Source organism: Fulmarus glacialis, unplaced genomic scaffold (assembly GCF_000690835.1).
Source record: "Fulmarus glacialis isolate BGI_N327 unplaced genomic scaffold, ASM69083v1 scaffold27489, whole genome shotgun sequence".
NCBI classification, from domain to species: Eukaryota; Metazoa; Chordata; class Aves; order Procellariiformes; family Procellariidae; genus Fulmarus; species Fulmarus glacialis.
The window spans coordinates 20,167-36,825 of record NW_009235690.1 but is presented as its reverse complement, the minus strand read 5'-3'; the positions used below and the strand labels follow the sequence as shown (position 1 = coordinate 36,825).

The following is a 16,659-nucleotide window of genomic DNA, read 5'->3' as shown; positions in this document are numbered from 1 at the left end:
GATTCTATGATTCTATGATTCTAAGTCTGTAAGTAACCGAATAGGTTCAAACCTCCTTGGGTTTTGCCAGCAATAAGCTCAGTGATGTGTCAGTCAGTGTCAATAACATTCAAAATGTTACTGAGAATAAATAGCAATGAAGCAAAAGGCAATGTCTGCTCTTGGATGACAAAATTTAAAGAAAATAGCTGAAGTGCCCAATCTGGCTGTTGGCAGATCATTGATTTTATGAATTGATGTAAAGCCAATGATCCTGAAGAACAGAGATAAACAGACAGATGTTTCAGGTTTTGTGTCATACCCAGACTGTTCTATGAGTAAACTCATAATATGTTTGTTTTGGGAAAGTTGCCAAAAAACACTAGTTTCTTGAGTATGTGTATAACTTGCATGCAAACCACCCTTCCCAGCAAAGGCTAAAGCTGCAGAGGCAGTTTGATTAAACAATCGATTGTATCTATATGAGCCAAAGGAAGCATAGCTGTGAAAAGAAGCTTGTTTCAACACTCTTAGTATTTGATATTCCTTCTCTGTAATGAGTGCCAAATGGCAGATGTATTTAGATTCTCAAATAGGTAATCATGGCAGCTCTGTCAAAGAAAATTGCCTACCTTCAACACAGTATTGTGCCATCTTGGGTTTTAGCTCTTGTAGATCTTGACATTTGATTTTGATTGTAATGATGATTATCTCCAGCTACAATCTGTCTTTTCATATTAAAAATTTCAAAATGTTTTTGTTAAGCAGACATTTAATTTGTACAATTTTGAAACCTCTTGAAGATTACATATTTGAAGCCATATATTCAAGTCAAAGAAATTGTGAAATAACAGCAAGTAAAAGAGTGAGGAAACTCCTCAGCTCTACTCTTCAAATCTGTATGCTGTAGTAGAGCATGTAGTTACAGGATTTAGATACCGCCTTTATAATAGATTCTTCACCACTATAAAATTAGGCCACAATATGTTGTAGATTAGTCTGGTGCTTAGGACATCTTAGTCTTATCCTCTAGAGTTGTTCTGTGCCCTACGAGTGATTCAGTATGTTACTGACAGAAGAGAAAGAGACGTGAACTTAAATTTAGTGCTACCCAAAACAGAGTTATTAAGTGTTAGGCTTTTAAAATATTCTTTATACTTCATGCAAAGGCTCAATCAGTTTAGATAAATTATTACTTAAATACCGTTTAACCATTCAAACTTCTTCTAAATAAAAGCAAAAGGCAGATCTTCTTTCTTTGGCTTTTGTTTGCTGATTATCAGTCTTGCATTTAAAACTCACTACACTAGGCAATGAGGAACAAATTGCCCGAACTGTTTTAATGAAGTTACGGATTTGCCTCATCCTGACCCATGCACTTCTTCTGAAGTCATGCCTGTACAGCAAAGAGAAGAGGATGGTTGTTCTTCAGGACAGAAGCAAATGTCAGCTGTTGCTGAGGGATCCCTGATGAAATCTCGTGGACTTCTGTGGGGTCAGCTTTCCATTTACAAACTTCTGTCTTTCATTTTTTTTAATGTCTTGCTAGCAAGCATTGGTTGGTTTCTCACATCACCTTCTATACAATGTCATTCAAAGCCCCATCCAGGCTCTAGATCATTTCAGCATGCAGAATTATCTCATATATCTTCCTTTAATTGATTCCTTCTCCTCAGCCTTGAATCATATACTCAAGAAAAAATTAGTTGTGCTGACTGTCATATGTTGTTTAAGTAGTCACTGTGATACGATTAGAGGCCAGAGTTAACAAAGTCTTGCCGTGCACCCCAGAGTCCTACTTTCCAAAACAGACAATAGCCTAAGTCTGCCACTTCTGTCCCTGCGGCCACAGCCACCCTGTGGGTGGGACAGGCTGTCCAAATTGTGGCACATTTTATCCATTTCTGACATCACTAATAAAAAAAAAAAAACCAAAACCATGGAAAATCTGCAGTATAGCAACTTCGCTGGGATTATCAGACATGCGTAAGTGAGGTGAGATGCAAGTACGATCCCTTCTTCAATGAAATGCTGTAGTAGTTATTGGAATACGCTTTATAAAGCATAGATGTTGTGCAGAGTTTGAGCTGACAAAAGGAGTGTAGAGCCTCAATCTGAAGTGGTAACATCCCAAGAACACCAGATGAATTACTCTGCTTAACACATCTCATCTCAAGGATTTTGCCTCAGTAGTCAAGGGCTTGCTATAATTAAAGCTAACTTAAGAAACAGATGGAACAGACTCCACTAAATAATGTAGTAGTAGAGATTGTAATAAGGACTTTCTCCTCTTGAATTAATGTACATCCCATTACTGTTCTTCTGTTATCATATGGTACTTCCCCTCCCTCTGAGTCCCATTAGTCCTGCAGACACTTCCTAACTACATGAACCTGTTATTGATGATGATCAGGACCCATGTGGTGAGGATTGGTTTTGTCCCAAACAAACGAGAACAGCAGATACTTAGAAAATAAAGTCAACTTCTTCATAGTTGGACTTCACTGTATATTAAATGGCCAATTCAAACTCCATCTGAAAACCCATCTGAGGATTTGACTGACCTCTGATATATGTCCAAACCAGTTTTCTCATTTGTATATTTTGGTGTAATCTCCAGATGAATTACACACTAGCAAATAGAAACTTATTATTTTCTATGCTGACCAAGAAAATGAGCTGAAATTTCTTCCACTGAAAGAGGACACAAAGCTGACTTCCTATTCCATGAAAGTCAAACTTTTTTTTAATTTATTTTGTTAATTACACACCAAGCGTGGAGCTTTTTGAGAAAGATGCATTTGATGAAGAAAGAGAGAATCAAAATGCTGCAAACCAGTGCAGTGTATTGATTAGTGGCCTTAGCTAGAGAGGAGAGCCAGGGTCAGATCCCTGCTGCTATTGAATTGTGCACTTGAGTCTCAGTCTCCCATGTGGGAGGCAGGGAGCAGAGGAAAGAAAGAGGAGGAAAAGGAAAGGGAAATAGATAGCTCTAGATAGCTGAAGAAATTTTCATTGAACTAACATGTTCCTTCAATAAATGTTTGCTTTTGCATTTCCCTGGATTTTCTCTGTCCCGCTCAGTCTCAGGTCACTGATCTTCCATGCAGAGGCGAGGACACGGGCAGGGAGCAAGTAGGGGAAGCGTGGGGCAGGGCGGGGAGAAGCCACAGTGAATGGGATCAGGGCAAAGGCAGGACTGTATTGATGTGTTCGTCAGTAGAGACTTACCAAAACCAGATTACCTTTGCTTGAAAGATAAGAAGGAGGAGTAACAGAGTTACCAGGCAAACTGAGAACTCTGATACAACAGCAGATGCATTTAGCATCATGTTCTTTATGTGTCTTGATCAAATATGTAAAGTTTCTACGTTTAATCTGAAGTTTTTAATAGTTTCCTCTTCTACTGCATGAAGTAAACAAGCAAAACCATAAATGAAACTAAGGCACTTTCCTTTTCTTCATTGTTTCAGATGATGGAAAACTGTCCTTTGATGAATTCAAAGCTTACTTTGCTGACGGAATTCTGAGTGGAGAAGAACTGCATGAACTTTTTCACACCATTGATACACACAATACTGAGTAAGCACCCCCTTCTTACAATTACAGTGCTACTCTCTGTACCTGAGAACGGAAAACAGACATAAGGCTGATTTTAGAAAACAAGTCTAAGAAAGATGCATCAGGGAAGCTAGGCTGTGTCATATGATTCTAAACTGTACAAGTGAAGTGTTTCTAAACCTTGTAGAAATATCTGCAAGTTCCAATAAATGTGATTTGGGTACTGAGAACACAGGGTGGAAACTGGATGCCTTCTGTGTTCCTCACCCATGATAGTAAGGAAGAGGGGCTGTGGCCTCCTTCAGGCTTAAATATGAGTTCCTCAATTCTTGATCCCACTTTGCTAATTCATTACATGAGATGAATACTTGGACCAGACGTTGAGCACGGAAAAAAAAAAATGAAGCAATCATATACAGTAAAGAGCAGAAAAAGCCATCCTGTTGGTGCTGGTATGGTAATTGTGTTGGTGCTGTCACTTAGGCTGTTTGGATATCCCCGTTACGGTTGGGCTTAACAAGGCCACAGGGAAATGAGCTGACTTCATGAAGTTCAACAAGGAGAGGTGCAAAGTCCTGCACCTGGGGAGGAACAATCCCATGCACCACTATATGCCGGGGGCTACCCAGCTGGAAAGCAGCTTGGCAGAAAAGGACATGGGGTGGACACCAAGTTGAAGATGAGCTAACAATGTGCCCTTGCAGCAAAGAAGGCAAATGGTATTCTGGGCTGCATTAGACAAAGTATGGCCAGCAGGTCAAGGGAGGTGAGTAATCCTTCCCCTCTACTCAGCCCCAGTAAGGCCACACCTGGAGTGCTGTGTCCAGTTCTGGGCTCTTCAGTAAAAAAGAGGCGTGACATACTGGAGAGAGTCTAATGAAGGGCCACAAAGATCATTAAGGGACTCACGCACCTCACATATGAGGAAAGCTGGGACTGTTTAGCCTGGAGAAGAGAAGGTTCAAGTGGACCTCATCAATGTATATAAATACCTCAAGGGAGGGTGCAAAGAGGAAGGAGCCAGGCTCTTTTCAGTGGTGCCCAGTGGCAGGACCAGAGGCAATGGGCACAAACCCAAACACCCTCTGAACATCAGGAAACACTTTTTCTCTGTGAGGGTGACCAAGCACTGGCACAGCTTGCCCAGAAAGGTTGAGGAGTCTCCATCCTTGGAGATATTCAAAAGCCATCTGGAAACAATCCTGGGTCAACTGGCTGTAGGTGGCCCAGCTTGAGCAGGGGGGTTGGACAAGATGACCTCTAGAGGTCCCTTCCAACCTCATCCATCCTATGATTTTATGACTGAAGAAGAGAATGAATTTCCTTTTTACTTGCTTTCTGGCCATCAGCAGTTATTCACAGCAAGTCTCCCATTTACTGTTAATTAGGAGGGTGTTACTAAGCTAGTGGTTTTTAAATCGGGCTATTCCTGTGGTAGAGAAGGTACTGAGAAGAGGCCGTTTATTGCTTTTGCTAAGAGGCTATGAAGACATGTAGTAATCGTGGCGTGGGTTGTGGTTCTGGTTACGAGGAGCGAGTACACAATAAGTCAGTATTGCTTTTCTCAGCTGCATACAGTGGAGCAACAAGTATTAAGATGCTATCACAGCCCTGCTTCCTATGTTTACTGTAAGAAAAGGTAGGAGCAGTGTAACAGGACCTTATCTCATCCAATGCAAAACTCCACTGTGTCTTTGGGTTTTTTACCTTCCACAGGGAAACAAAACCAACAGGCTATAATTTCGTAATTCATCTACTTCGTAAACATCCAGACACTAACTCACAGTGAAATATTAGTAGCCTTGTTCCTCAGACATGTGAATTTGGCAATCACCTTAATACTTTAGGACTTGCACATTACCCCAGGTAGCTCCAGACAGGCCTTTGCCTTTGGCCAGGTCTTCCTGACGGTGACTCTCGTATGGCTTTTTCTCCTTTGGGTGTCTGTGTCACAGCATCGCACCCCTCCTTGTTCCCCTCTTTCTCAGCTTCTGCCAGTCCTTCTCCGCAAACACCCAGTTGCCATGACAGTTGTGTATCACAAGTCCCAAATGCTGACCCGAGCCCAGGCCCGTCACCCTGGTGGCCTGTCAATGACCAGGCGTGATGCTGGCCATTGACATGTCAACTACCCTGGCAGCAGAAGGCCTGGAAGTCCAGCCGAGGGCTTTTTCGGGAACCATCTTAAAGCTCATTCTTCTGAAGAAGCCTCACTGAAGGCCTTGTGTGCTTGGAAGTTTGTTCATTTTTTCCACCATTATGAGCTAGTCTAATGAATATCTTCTCTCTTCTTAGAAATTTTGCCTCCCTCCAGTCTAGATGGAATTACTAAACCACTTCACCTTTTCCAGAAAGTATGAAGAGAGAAATCAACTGAAGTCTGAAATCTGATCAATATTGTACAAGTGTATGCTAGGGAACATGTATCTCAGTTTATGATCTTTTATGAACAACTTCCAGGAAGATAAACATCAAAATTTTAAAAAAGTTTCTAGGTTTTCATTAGCCAATATACAAATCTTTTTTGTAAAAAATCAATAGTTAAATGAATTCAGATATTAATTATTCGAAGTGTTGCTTCTTTCAAGCCATTTAAATATACAGTCTATATGCAGAACCACATTTCTTTGGTGTCTTAAGAGCTTGGTTGCTTTTTTATAAACATGTATGAAGTACTGTTCATGAGCAGTACTGTCTGTGTGATTATACGGAGCTATGAAATGCCTAATTCATATAAACAGAGGCACCTAATTCATATAAACAGAGGAATATATCCCCTAGGAGTAAATGTCTAAATAACTCTGTGGATTTGTTTTTTAGCTCCGCTCTCACTTATGTTTCTGTAAATCAGGCATAACCTCCCCAGAATTATTAGATTTAAGCCAGCACAAAATGGAAGTATGGAACTGGACTCCTAATCCCAAGGCCATCCTAAAGCATCCAGTAAACCATCCTGTGTTGAAGACTTTTGGTACTAGGATGCAACAAAGACAAGGAAACAGGTTTCCCAGATGTATCATTCTCCTTAACAGACAACATAGAAGAAGCAGCAATATAAACAGGTTATCTCTTATCATAAGAAAAGAAGAGAAGGCTGTCATTATTTCCCTAATTTCCCATATTTCCCTAATTTGTCAAAAGTACTTACATGCTATAAATTCAAAGCAGAAAGTTGCAGAAATACTGCTAAATAAATAGGTACTGTGTGCAGAAGAAATAAGTGTAACATTTTAATTTCCTCAGGTTTCTTAAAATCAGTGGCAAAGACTGAGAAACAAATATGATCTTCAACAAATACAATGCATGCAGTCTACCTAATCCTAGCAAAATTAATCACATGCTTCTTAGAACACCATGGGAATTTGCTTAGCAGATTAAGGGCCTTCACGCAAATTTTTAACCCAGAGTCAAAGACTCATTTTAGAGCCAAAGACTCATTCATACAGCTTTGGACTTCCTCATGAGCATCCTGATAAGGGCAAATATCCTCGATGACTATGTAAGATTTCTAAGAAAAAAAATAGACGTTCTACATCTATTTTTCCTTTCTTTTTATTTGTAAAGCTTTTTTTAATTTGTAAAATATTTTTATTTGTAAATTTTTTATTATTTGTAAACCTTTTTCTCTTTAGCAGAGAATATCTGGACCTGAAAAATATGTAGAAAAAGTGAGAATAACATTACGTTTTTCCTCCTGGGAGATAGGCATACCTGAAGAATAGGTGCAACTGTCGAATGCTACAGTTATTAGCTGAGAACAGGTAATGAAACTCACTGTCCAGGAAAAATCATTCTCACTGTCCAGGAAAAGCCTGGCAAAAAGCAGGGCACAAAAGTCACAGAGAATACGTACCGTGAAGGATCATATTTTCATGTATTTCAGGGAATTGAAGAGGTGGAAGACTGAGAAAAGCTACTAAATTACCTTTTCCAACCAGAACAAAGGGAGCTTTCTATTGGCTGGTTAACATTTGTTGTAGAGTAGAATCTAGATATAGATAATAAGAAAACATGCTTAAAGCTTAGATTTAAAACAGCAACAAGAAGCTTTCTGAGTATGTTTTTTTCACGAAGTCTTTAACTGATAAAAGGCTTAGTGCCTGACTTTACAGCTGAAAAGTATTCTACACCGCTTGATCTTTCTTTTTAACAGAGGCAAATACATTTTAAAGGCTTTCCCTTAGCACCTTTGAAAGCTTTTGAGAACCCTGTCATCAGGCAGGCAGCAAGATGGAGCATGCCAAATATCAGATGGATGTAGCAAAGGAAGACAGCTTGGACAACACAATATAAATTCCTTGTTAGTATAGCTTTCCAGCAAAAATCACATGAAGCAGTTATAATAAGGAGGCAAAACTTTACCCACTGGCATTTGCTGCAAAGGGCAGGTTATGTAAAATGTCTCAAATTAACCAGATGGCTAAGAAAAGTAGCAAAATGTTCATTGAACCTTGGGAAGTTTTGTAATGTAAGCATTAAAAGAATCACGTACGTATCAAACAATCCCCAAACCACCTATTTTGTGATGTTTTCACTTGCACATTACCCAAGGGAATGAAACGAAAATCATGGTTTGTGCCTATAATTCCCAAATAGTTTATGGCTGGTTTTTAGTAGGGGAGGGTGAAAAATTCTACTCAGTTGTGTATCTAGTAGGAGAAGATTTGCACAGATTATTTTGTCTCTCTTACCCAGTTAAAATACAGACTCTGTCAAACTCTGGGCAAATCATTTATCTTCTCTCTGCTTCACTTCTCTATTTACAAAATGCAGACTGTAGTTCCCTCTCCCAGAAATATTTCGTAAGCATTGCAATTATGCGGTGATTTTTTTTTCTTTCGATTTCATAAAATTTACATTACCTTTTTATAACATTTTAAATATTAAATAAATACCAGTAAAGACATGCTGTACAAATTGATTGCCTGTGTTTTTTAACTTCCATTCCTTTTTCCTTTTGATACAGCCAGAAACAAAAGTATAAGTTAATAAATACTAGGTACAACATAGATTAATAATAATGCTATCACTATCTAGACAAACAAATTAGGTGAAGTAGTGTGTCCATGCAAAAAGGAAGTTATTTTTTCCCAAATTTTAGTACTGCTACAATATTTTACCTTTCTTGAAGGTGTTTTAATACAAGAATTTATTTGTAAGAACTGGCGATCAAAAAGATAAATTGTAAACAATTAAATTTGTGGTGGTGTCTTCCATCCACTGAACCATAAGCCAATATAATAATTAGTTTATAGGCCAACTACTAGATATACATAGTTACACAAAAATTCCCCACATGGGCAGACTAGCTCATACCTGTTCACAAGGCCTTAACATAAGTTGGTTTTTTTTTAAAAGCCTCCTATGACCACAAAGAAACAAGAGGACACAGACCAGTGGGCCACTGTGGTGACCCGGTAAATGCCAGTCTCCTGTTTGTTAATGAAGGCAGGGAGATAATACCAAGAATTAATTCATACATTAAATTAATTTTAACATTCTTCAGTAAAACAAACAACTTCTGATTATTCAGAAATACTGTGCTTCAAAAGCTACATAAAGAGATAGTAGAATGCTTTGATTAGGCCATACAACTAGCATTCCTGATGTGTAGTTAGCACAAGGTGACTGCTTTAGGGAGGTAGGAGGTAACTATTCTTCCTTAAATGCAGTTTCCAGTATTGTCATTACTTCATATTGAAGCTGAAAGCCAATTAAGCATTTGACTTCCGCTGAAAGTCATTTCTATTTGTGCTTCCCAGGATCTCATGAAACCTTTGGGCAATCCCCGTTCAATCACATACCACTGGATAGTATGAAGGAGCTGTTACAAAGGGTCCCCACTCAGATGCCTTCACTCTGTCAGTGTAAGAAAAGGCTTTGCGTTGATGCAGCAGTGATTAGGTCTGGGCAGTTACAGCCAGGTCTCCAGGTTCTCCTTTCCCAGCATGCACTTAGCACTTGCATACTGCAAAGCAGTGTCTTGTATTTAAAGACCCTTAAAAAAAAAATTGAAGTTTAGGCAAGAAATCAAGAGCAGTGATTTATTTAAGACTTAAGCTTCAACCTAGAGTTGTACAATGATCCTTCTCCCCTCATTCATAATGGTTTAAGTTTTTTGCAGATAGCCCAGAAATAAGCACACCAGAAGCATCTGGGCAACATCTTAAGCTGTGTTGAAGGTATCAGGAGGCCAAGGTAGATTGCCGCAGCATGTTGAGTAGGAGCCAAGCCACCACAGTACGAGTTAGACCAACATGAGGGCATGGCTGTGAGCAGGGAAGGAGCAAGAGGAAGAGCTTATCTTTGCCTCCTGATTTGACACATATTTGACATGACATCTGTGTTAGACGTCTGTAATGTCACAGTTGGGAGCTTGTCAGTGATTGTCCTGAGACCTCAGAAAAACTCAGTGCACTCTACTTGAAAGCTGAGTTAACCTTTTCAGAGGAGTTTTGTGAGGGTGTAGGAAACCTAGGGTGGTTCCTCACCCCTCTCTCCCCCCACAGCCTCAGCTCCAAGTTACACAGCGGTCAGCGAGGCTCTGCAGGGCTGATGGGAGCAGTGGGAATGGTGTTGGAGGCAAATGCAGGTGCTGGAAAGGCACCAGAAGTCTTTTCCGGGGCTGTCAAGGAGGGTGACAACACACAGCTCATGGAGGACATGATCTGCAGGTCATAGCTGAAGTAATTGTGAAGCTGAAGACCCACATGCTCTGCTGTCTTGGAGCTGTCCTTGGAGCGGTTATTAACTCTATCAAGTGAACGTGAAACACTCATTTTGGTTGTGTGGCAATTTGCACTATCATGGCATGAGTGTAAATCAATACAGACAGCTCAAGGCAAAGGTTATCAGGGACTGATGCTCAAAGCCACCTGAAGATAGAAGTGAGCTGGTGATGTTAACTACAAGAAATGTTTTATGTTTTCAGATATTGCAGACTTTTACAAAGGCAATATCAGAGAAGTTTAAGGCTGAGGAGAGAAGAGTGGAGTTGTCTGGCAACCTTAAGCATTGTTTTTCTTAACATACTCTCCTAAGGACTATTTTAAGGAGCAGATTGGAGCACAAGAGTATTTTACAGATTAAATAGGAACAAGAATCATGGAATGTGACTGGCTTTGTCAAGTTCCCACTTGAAAAATATCAAAGAATTTTTTGGTGTTATTTCCATTGCTATTTCATTTCTTGCCCCTTTTGAATCACTAAATCATGATGTATACACCAAATCCAAATATGAAGATCTTCTTCCTCCCATATTTGCATCTAATCAGGAACAAAAGTCATATTTTTATTTTAAACTTGATATTTTAGTAACTTTAGTAATGTGTGCATCTTTCCTACTACCTAGTTTGTATCCTAACATTTTTATGAGCTCTCATCTGGTTTCTAAATCCAATGTGTGCGTATGTTCAATGCAGCTGCCTGGGGATTGTAATATTGCTGAAGAAGCTATTTAAGCTCTCAGTTATCCCAACTCAGAAAACGCTAATTTGTGGGATTAGCATGCTCTACACAATTAATAGATTGCATTACCTGGACTGCACATCTGCCTTTACTGAATGCTAAACAGCTTGCGTGCAAGACAGTAGTGCAGCATAGTTCAGCTTCACAGGAGGTAGTTCTGCAGAAATATAGCTGTTTTGTTTACACGTGTTATTGCCTGAACAATTGTACTGAAAGCAGAGAAAAGTATGAGCAGCAAAGGTCTTTTTATACATGGAGAGAAGTATGCAGGAAAAGTTTGAAATTTGTGGCTTATGGGGTGAATGCTTTTACAGCTCATTTCCTTGGTAAATCTGCCCCTGATTAATTTTAATGTCAACTCTGACAAGCCCGTGTTTCAGCAGAGCAAGAATCCTTGACATGGTTCATGGTTTAGTGAATAGGTTTTAGCAGTCATTGCAAACGTAAACCTCCCTTTTACTCTTATCCTTCTCCTTTTCCTCCCCCGACTCGTAACTTTCATGGAAATTGTTTTTGCATAATGGCATCCTCAGGGGAAAGGTGTCAGAAGATAATGAGAAGATTTGGCAAAGTCACAAACGAAGAGACATGCAGAGGATCTCAAGGGGATTCAGTCTGCAGCACTGCCGGAGAGATAGTGCGATAAATGCTTCACTGATTACTGACTCATATGAGTCAGTGGGGAATCAGACTTGTTTTTCTCATTGGTAAAATTAAGTCCTCAGCCAGGACCTTAGTTACAAGGTAGGAGGGATGCTAAAACTATTGAGGCAGACCTGGGGCTTAGGCAACCTCCCAAAGGTAGGGAGGTACCATTAAGCCTTCGTGTGGGGCACAAGTTAAAGATAAACTTCGCACAAGCCAGAGATGAGTTTGGTGAGGACCTGAGAGCCTCAGCCACCTGCAGCGCTGAGCTTATGCTGGGCATTTGGGAGAGTCTGTCATGCTGCATGTACTGCACATGTAGGGACGGGACTTGGCACTATGGACACACATTTACACTTGCTTGTGTTTGTGTCAGCAGGGTGTCTAAGGCTCCCTTATGGTCAATGAAGTCACTGGCACCTAAGAAGTAATTCTGCTCACATAGGCTTCAGCACTGTTGCCCAGGCATAAGGCATTTAAGATGCTCCCACCTGAGACATCAGCCCAAGGTGGACAGGATGACACAGGAGAAGCGGCTGGGACATGGGTGGTGGGAGAAATGCTGCAGCATCTGAAACAACACTAGATGCCTATATTATATCCAATTACTCACACTCCTGCTAGCTGGTCTACTGAAAAAAACCCAACTCCTTTGAATACATCGGGGCTCCTTTGCCTGGCAGGGGAGGTTGGACACCCGGCGCACATACAGCCATCTACATTTAGGACTGAGCCCCAAAGTGAATTCACCTCCCTCCCACCTGCCCAGGTCTTCATTAGCAGAGCCCTAGTTCCTCCCTTGGGTCAAAAGAGAAATGCTGAGGTCATCTGCCCAAATAGCAAACTCCAAAAGGATGCCAATTTGATGTCTGAGAGCAGAGGTTGGTTAGCATTATCCTTGCAATCGTGGCAACCATCCGACTGCATTAGCCTGCAGCCCAGTACTGTGCACTGAAACTAAGATGAAATGCATGTTATATGGGACCACAGTGCTTCCTTCAAGACTCTGGTTGTAAAGATAATAATGACAAATCCTCAGTAGTTTAACAATAGTCTAAGGATAGCAATTATCTGTGCCTGGGATGGTTTTCTTTTTTTCCATTGGAAGGCATATTTTAGTCTCATGCTATTGCTGATTTATCACGGTTCAATACAAGTAGACAGAAAAAAAACTAATGAACTTCTGAGTAAAATGAGGGAGAAAAAAGATTTATTAAAAACAGCATGAGATACAGATTAAATAAGAATTTCAGGCACATGGTGCAGCACGGACATCAGAAAGGTGTGTTTGCTACTATTTAAGAGATGTAATTGCAGCTATTGGCTTTAACTCTCAGACTTTTCAAGACAATAGCTATAGAAATCGGTTTGGAAATGAAATACAGAGAAAAAGGCAAGACACTGGTCAGAATGAGCAGATTATACAGTTTAGTATTTCGTGACTAAACAAAACAAGTTCACTGAGACTGATTTACACAGTCCTGATGCTAACAGATCCTCTGGTCAGACAGACAAGCTGCAAATAAAGTTGCTTGGAAATTTTCCATATGAATGGTTATTTTTAATGGGAAATCCAGCTTTCTGCAGAAGAAATGAGAATCACTCACACTAGGAAAATCAAAGGGTAATGAGTAATTTCAATTGCATTGACCTAAATGGAGCTGACCTAGAATGTTTCATTTCAATTCAGTTCTTCAGAAGATAACATTGGCTTCCTAGCAGTGAGCTCATTGCTTAATTGTAATTAAGCAATTAATTAATTAAGGTGTATTTTGAGGACCTAGTCCCTTCCATAATCTGGGTTTCCCAGAGAACCACAGCAGTTTTGGTATCTCTATTAACATGTGCATTTCCAAGGAGTTTAATAAACCAAAATAAACATTTTGTTTTGTGTAACAATAAAGAATTTAATCTCAGTTTTAAAAAAAAAAATAATTTTGGGACAAAAACAGAAGTTGAAACATTATCATCTTCTACAGGGTGAAAACTCTGAAATTTGCTCCTTGTGGCAAAAGAGCCACCATGATGTTGCCTCTCATCTCCTCGTTTAGATTGGCGTGATTCAGACTCCGCTAAAAAATCATAGCTCTGCAGCCCTTGTACAGTTCTCTACAGATTTTAGCATGCACCGCAACTTTTAATAGTACTAAGACTCTTTTAGCAACACAGAGACTGTAATAGCTGGGATGGTTAAGGTGGCTAGCCAGCTATGTAGTCATTGCATCCCTGTGAATCATTGCCTAATGCAAAGGATTAGGGTTTTGGGTTTGGGTTATTTTTTTTTCAGATGAGTTAGTCAAGGGAGAAAAAAAAAAAAAAACCTACAACTTTATTCTCTCCTCTAGTCCTGCCACACGCAGAGCAGTAAGTGACGATTCTGAAGTTATCACTTGGCCTGGAGCTAAGCATAAGCAAGCTCGGGAATTATATAGTGAGGCACAGTTTGGGACATTAACAGCCGTGACCCCACTGCCTGCGTCAGAGCCCTGAAAGCCAAGGTGGCTGCTGCATTTGAAAGGCCAGAGGGTGCATAATCCAGCTAGCCCTGGGGTTGAAGAGCAGCGGCGTCCTCAGGGCTCCCCAGGGACCAGCCCCGGGAGCTCTGTCCCACTTTTGCCCCTTCTTCTTCCTCCTCTCCCTTTTCTGTGGCAAGAAGCCAATGCCTGGGCTTGTCCCAACACCTCATCCTACTGATGGCAAAAGGCAGTTTTGCCTCCACTGATAAGAAACCTTGAACAAACCTGAGTGAAAAGGTCTTCGCTGTTGCAAAGGAGCTGTGAAGCAGAATATCCTTAAAATGGAAGTGCACATATAAGACTCCTTTGCACAACACCCTCTGTGGTGTTGGAGCACTTACCTCGCTGACTTGAAGTGGGATGGTATGCAGGCTTTCTTGTTGCAAAGAGCTTACAGCTTTTTGGCTAAGATTGTCCATGGATGACTATTCAGTTACCCTTGCACAGTCTAAGTAACAATTAATTCTTTTCAGTCACAAATTACATGTTTCTACTTAACAATAGGAGATACCAGCCTCAAACTTTCCCCCCTAAAACCAAATTTAGCAAAGAGACATGCAAATGGGACCTAAAAAAGAGTTGGTTCAAGCCTCTGAAATAAATCCTTCTCATATCTGAGAATGAAGAGACATCTGAAGAAGAAAGTGTTATCCTTCTCCAGCTATGATAGTCATGGCAATGAATTTCCTCAGTTAGTTAGTTAATAAAGTCTTTCATATAGTATTGGATTCTTCAACAAAATAACTGCTGTTGATGCCAGAGAATCATAGAATCATTAAGGTTGGAAAAGACCTCTAAGATCATCAGGTCCAACCGTTAACCCAACACCACCATGCCCACTAAACCATGTCCCTAAGCGCCTCATCTACACGTCTTTTGAATACTCCCGGGGATGGTGCCCCCCCCTCTCCCCTGGAAAGCCTCTTCCAAGGCCTGACCACTCTTTCAGTAAAGAAATTTTTCCTAATGTCCAGTCTAAACCTCCCCTGGCACAACTTGAGGCCATTTCCTCTCGTCTTATCGCTTGTTACTTGGCAGAAGAGACCAACCCCCACCTCGCTACAACCTCCTTTCAGGTAGTTGTAGAGCGCAATGAGGTCTCCCCTCAGCCTCCTCTTCTCCAGGCTAAACAGTCCCAGTTCCCTCAGCCTCTCCTCATAAGACTTGTTCTCTAGACCCTTCACCAGCTTCGTTGCCCTTCTCTGGACACGCTCCAGCACCTCAGTGTGCTTCTTGTAGTGAGGGGCCCAAAACTGAACACAGGATTCGAGGTGTGGCCTCACCAGGGCCGAGTACAGGGGCACGATCACCTCCCTCCTCCTGCTGGCCACGCTATTTCTGATACAGAGTCCATACTTCATATATAATTCCTGTACTGAAGAGATGTCATTGCCTCTTCTTGTGGTCCAGGGAATATATGCAGATCTTCTGCTGGTACCTGTGCCTAGAGGTGCCTTTTGTCCCAGAGAATGGTATGTGTCAGGTCAGTGGACGGGGCTGTGGATCAGTGGATTCGCACCAGTGGGTGGGTGGAATAGCTTTAACCTTCCCTCCTTCCTGGCTGGCCCCAGTCCACAGCTGACTGTGGTGGGCAGAACAAGAGCATGATCACAGCTGCTTTGCAATCCTACATTTTGGGCCACTTCCAGAGGTAGCACAAATAGGCACTTCTGCCACAGTTCATTCAAGTGAATTTGCTTGTGTTTCTGTCACTGAGCAACAGGTATGATCAACTTTACAGTGATCAGGACTGCTCAGTGACATATTAGTAATAGTCCTTTAAAAATAGCTCATGTTATTAGGTGGAGAACATTTTAGACAAAGTCAGATGTGTAAAAGGACTGCATTTAGTAGTCAGAAGGCAAATTGAGAGCAGAAGTTTAAAAAATGATCATGGCGACATGACGTGAATGCATTTGGCTGCACCCTATGTTTTGGGTGCTTATCAGGAGTGGAGTGCTGGCGCCTGCATGTGAGTCATCCAGCAAATATTGCAAATAACATGCTCAGCATTGCCAGATTATAGGTCTAAGCAGAAGCATCCTTGGCGTACATACCCACTGAAGTGATGAACAGTTGCCTACTATAAACCTGAGTATTGAGTTGCATAAACAACCCTCTGGTGTGCACCTCACTCCTATACAATTAAGTTATTCCAAACTTCTTTAATTGTTTCTGTAGCATCCTCCAGCGAGCTAAAGATTGTTTGTATACAGAAAAAGAATTTCTACATTTGTTCACGACTTTTTGAAGCAGCATGTTATTATTTCTGAGAGGATGAAATAATCAGTGACACAAAATTATAGTTTCCCTGCCTAGAAAGCATCCCTGTCAAATAGGATGCTGGGAACAATGGAGCCTCAGAGGGTATTTATAGTAGAGAAGAAAATACTATGAGTATGTAGACTAAAATCCACACTCTTTATGTCGTTTCTATGTTCTGTCACAGGCTTCCTGAAAGCTGCTGCACAAATCACTTTGGACAATAATT

General features: G+C 40.8%; 1 protein-coding gene across 1 annotated transcript in view; it reads left to right on the top strand.

Moving 5' to 3' along the window:
- Positions 1 to 1,961: 1,961 nt before the first annotated feature.
- The window catches only part of LOC104082862 (N-terminal EF-hand calcium-binding protein 1-like), a gene marked incomplete at its 3' end in the record, with an annotated part of 34,020 nt that continues 19,322 nt past the window's right edge, over positions 1,962 to 16,659 (top strand). Inside the window, exons 1-2 of the mRNA XM_009586124.1 lie at positions 1,962 to 1,965; positions 3,453 to 3,561. Of these exons, the coding sequence (XP_009584419.1) occupies positions 1,962 to 1,965; positions 3,453 to 3,561 (113 nt within the window). The remainder of the gene's footprint in view (positions 1,966 to 3,452; positions 3,562 to 16,659) is intronic.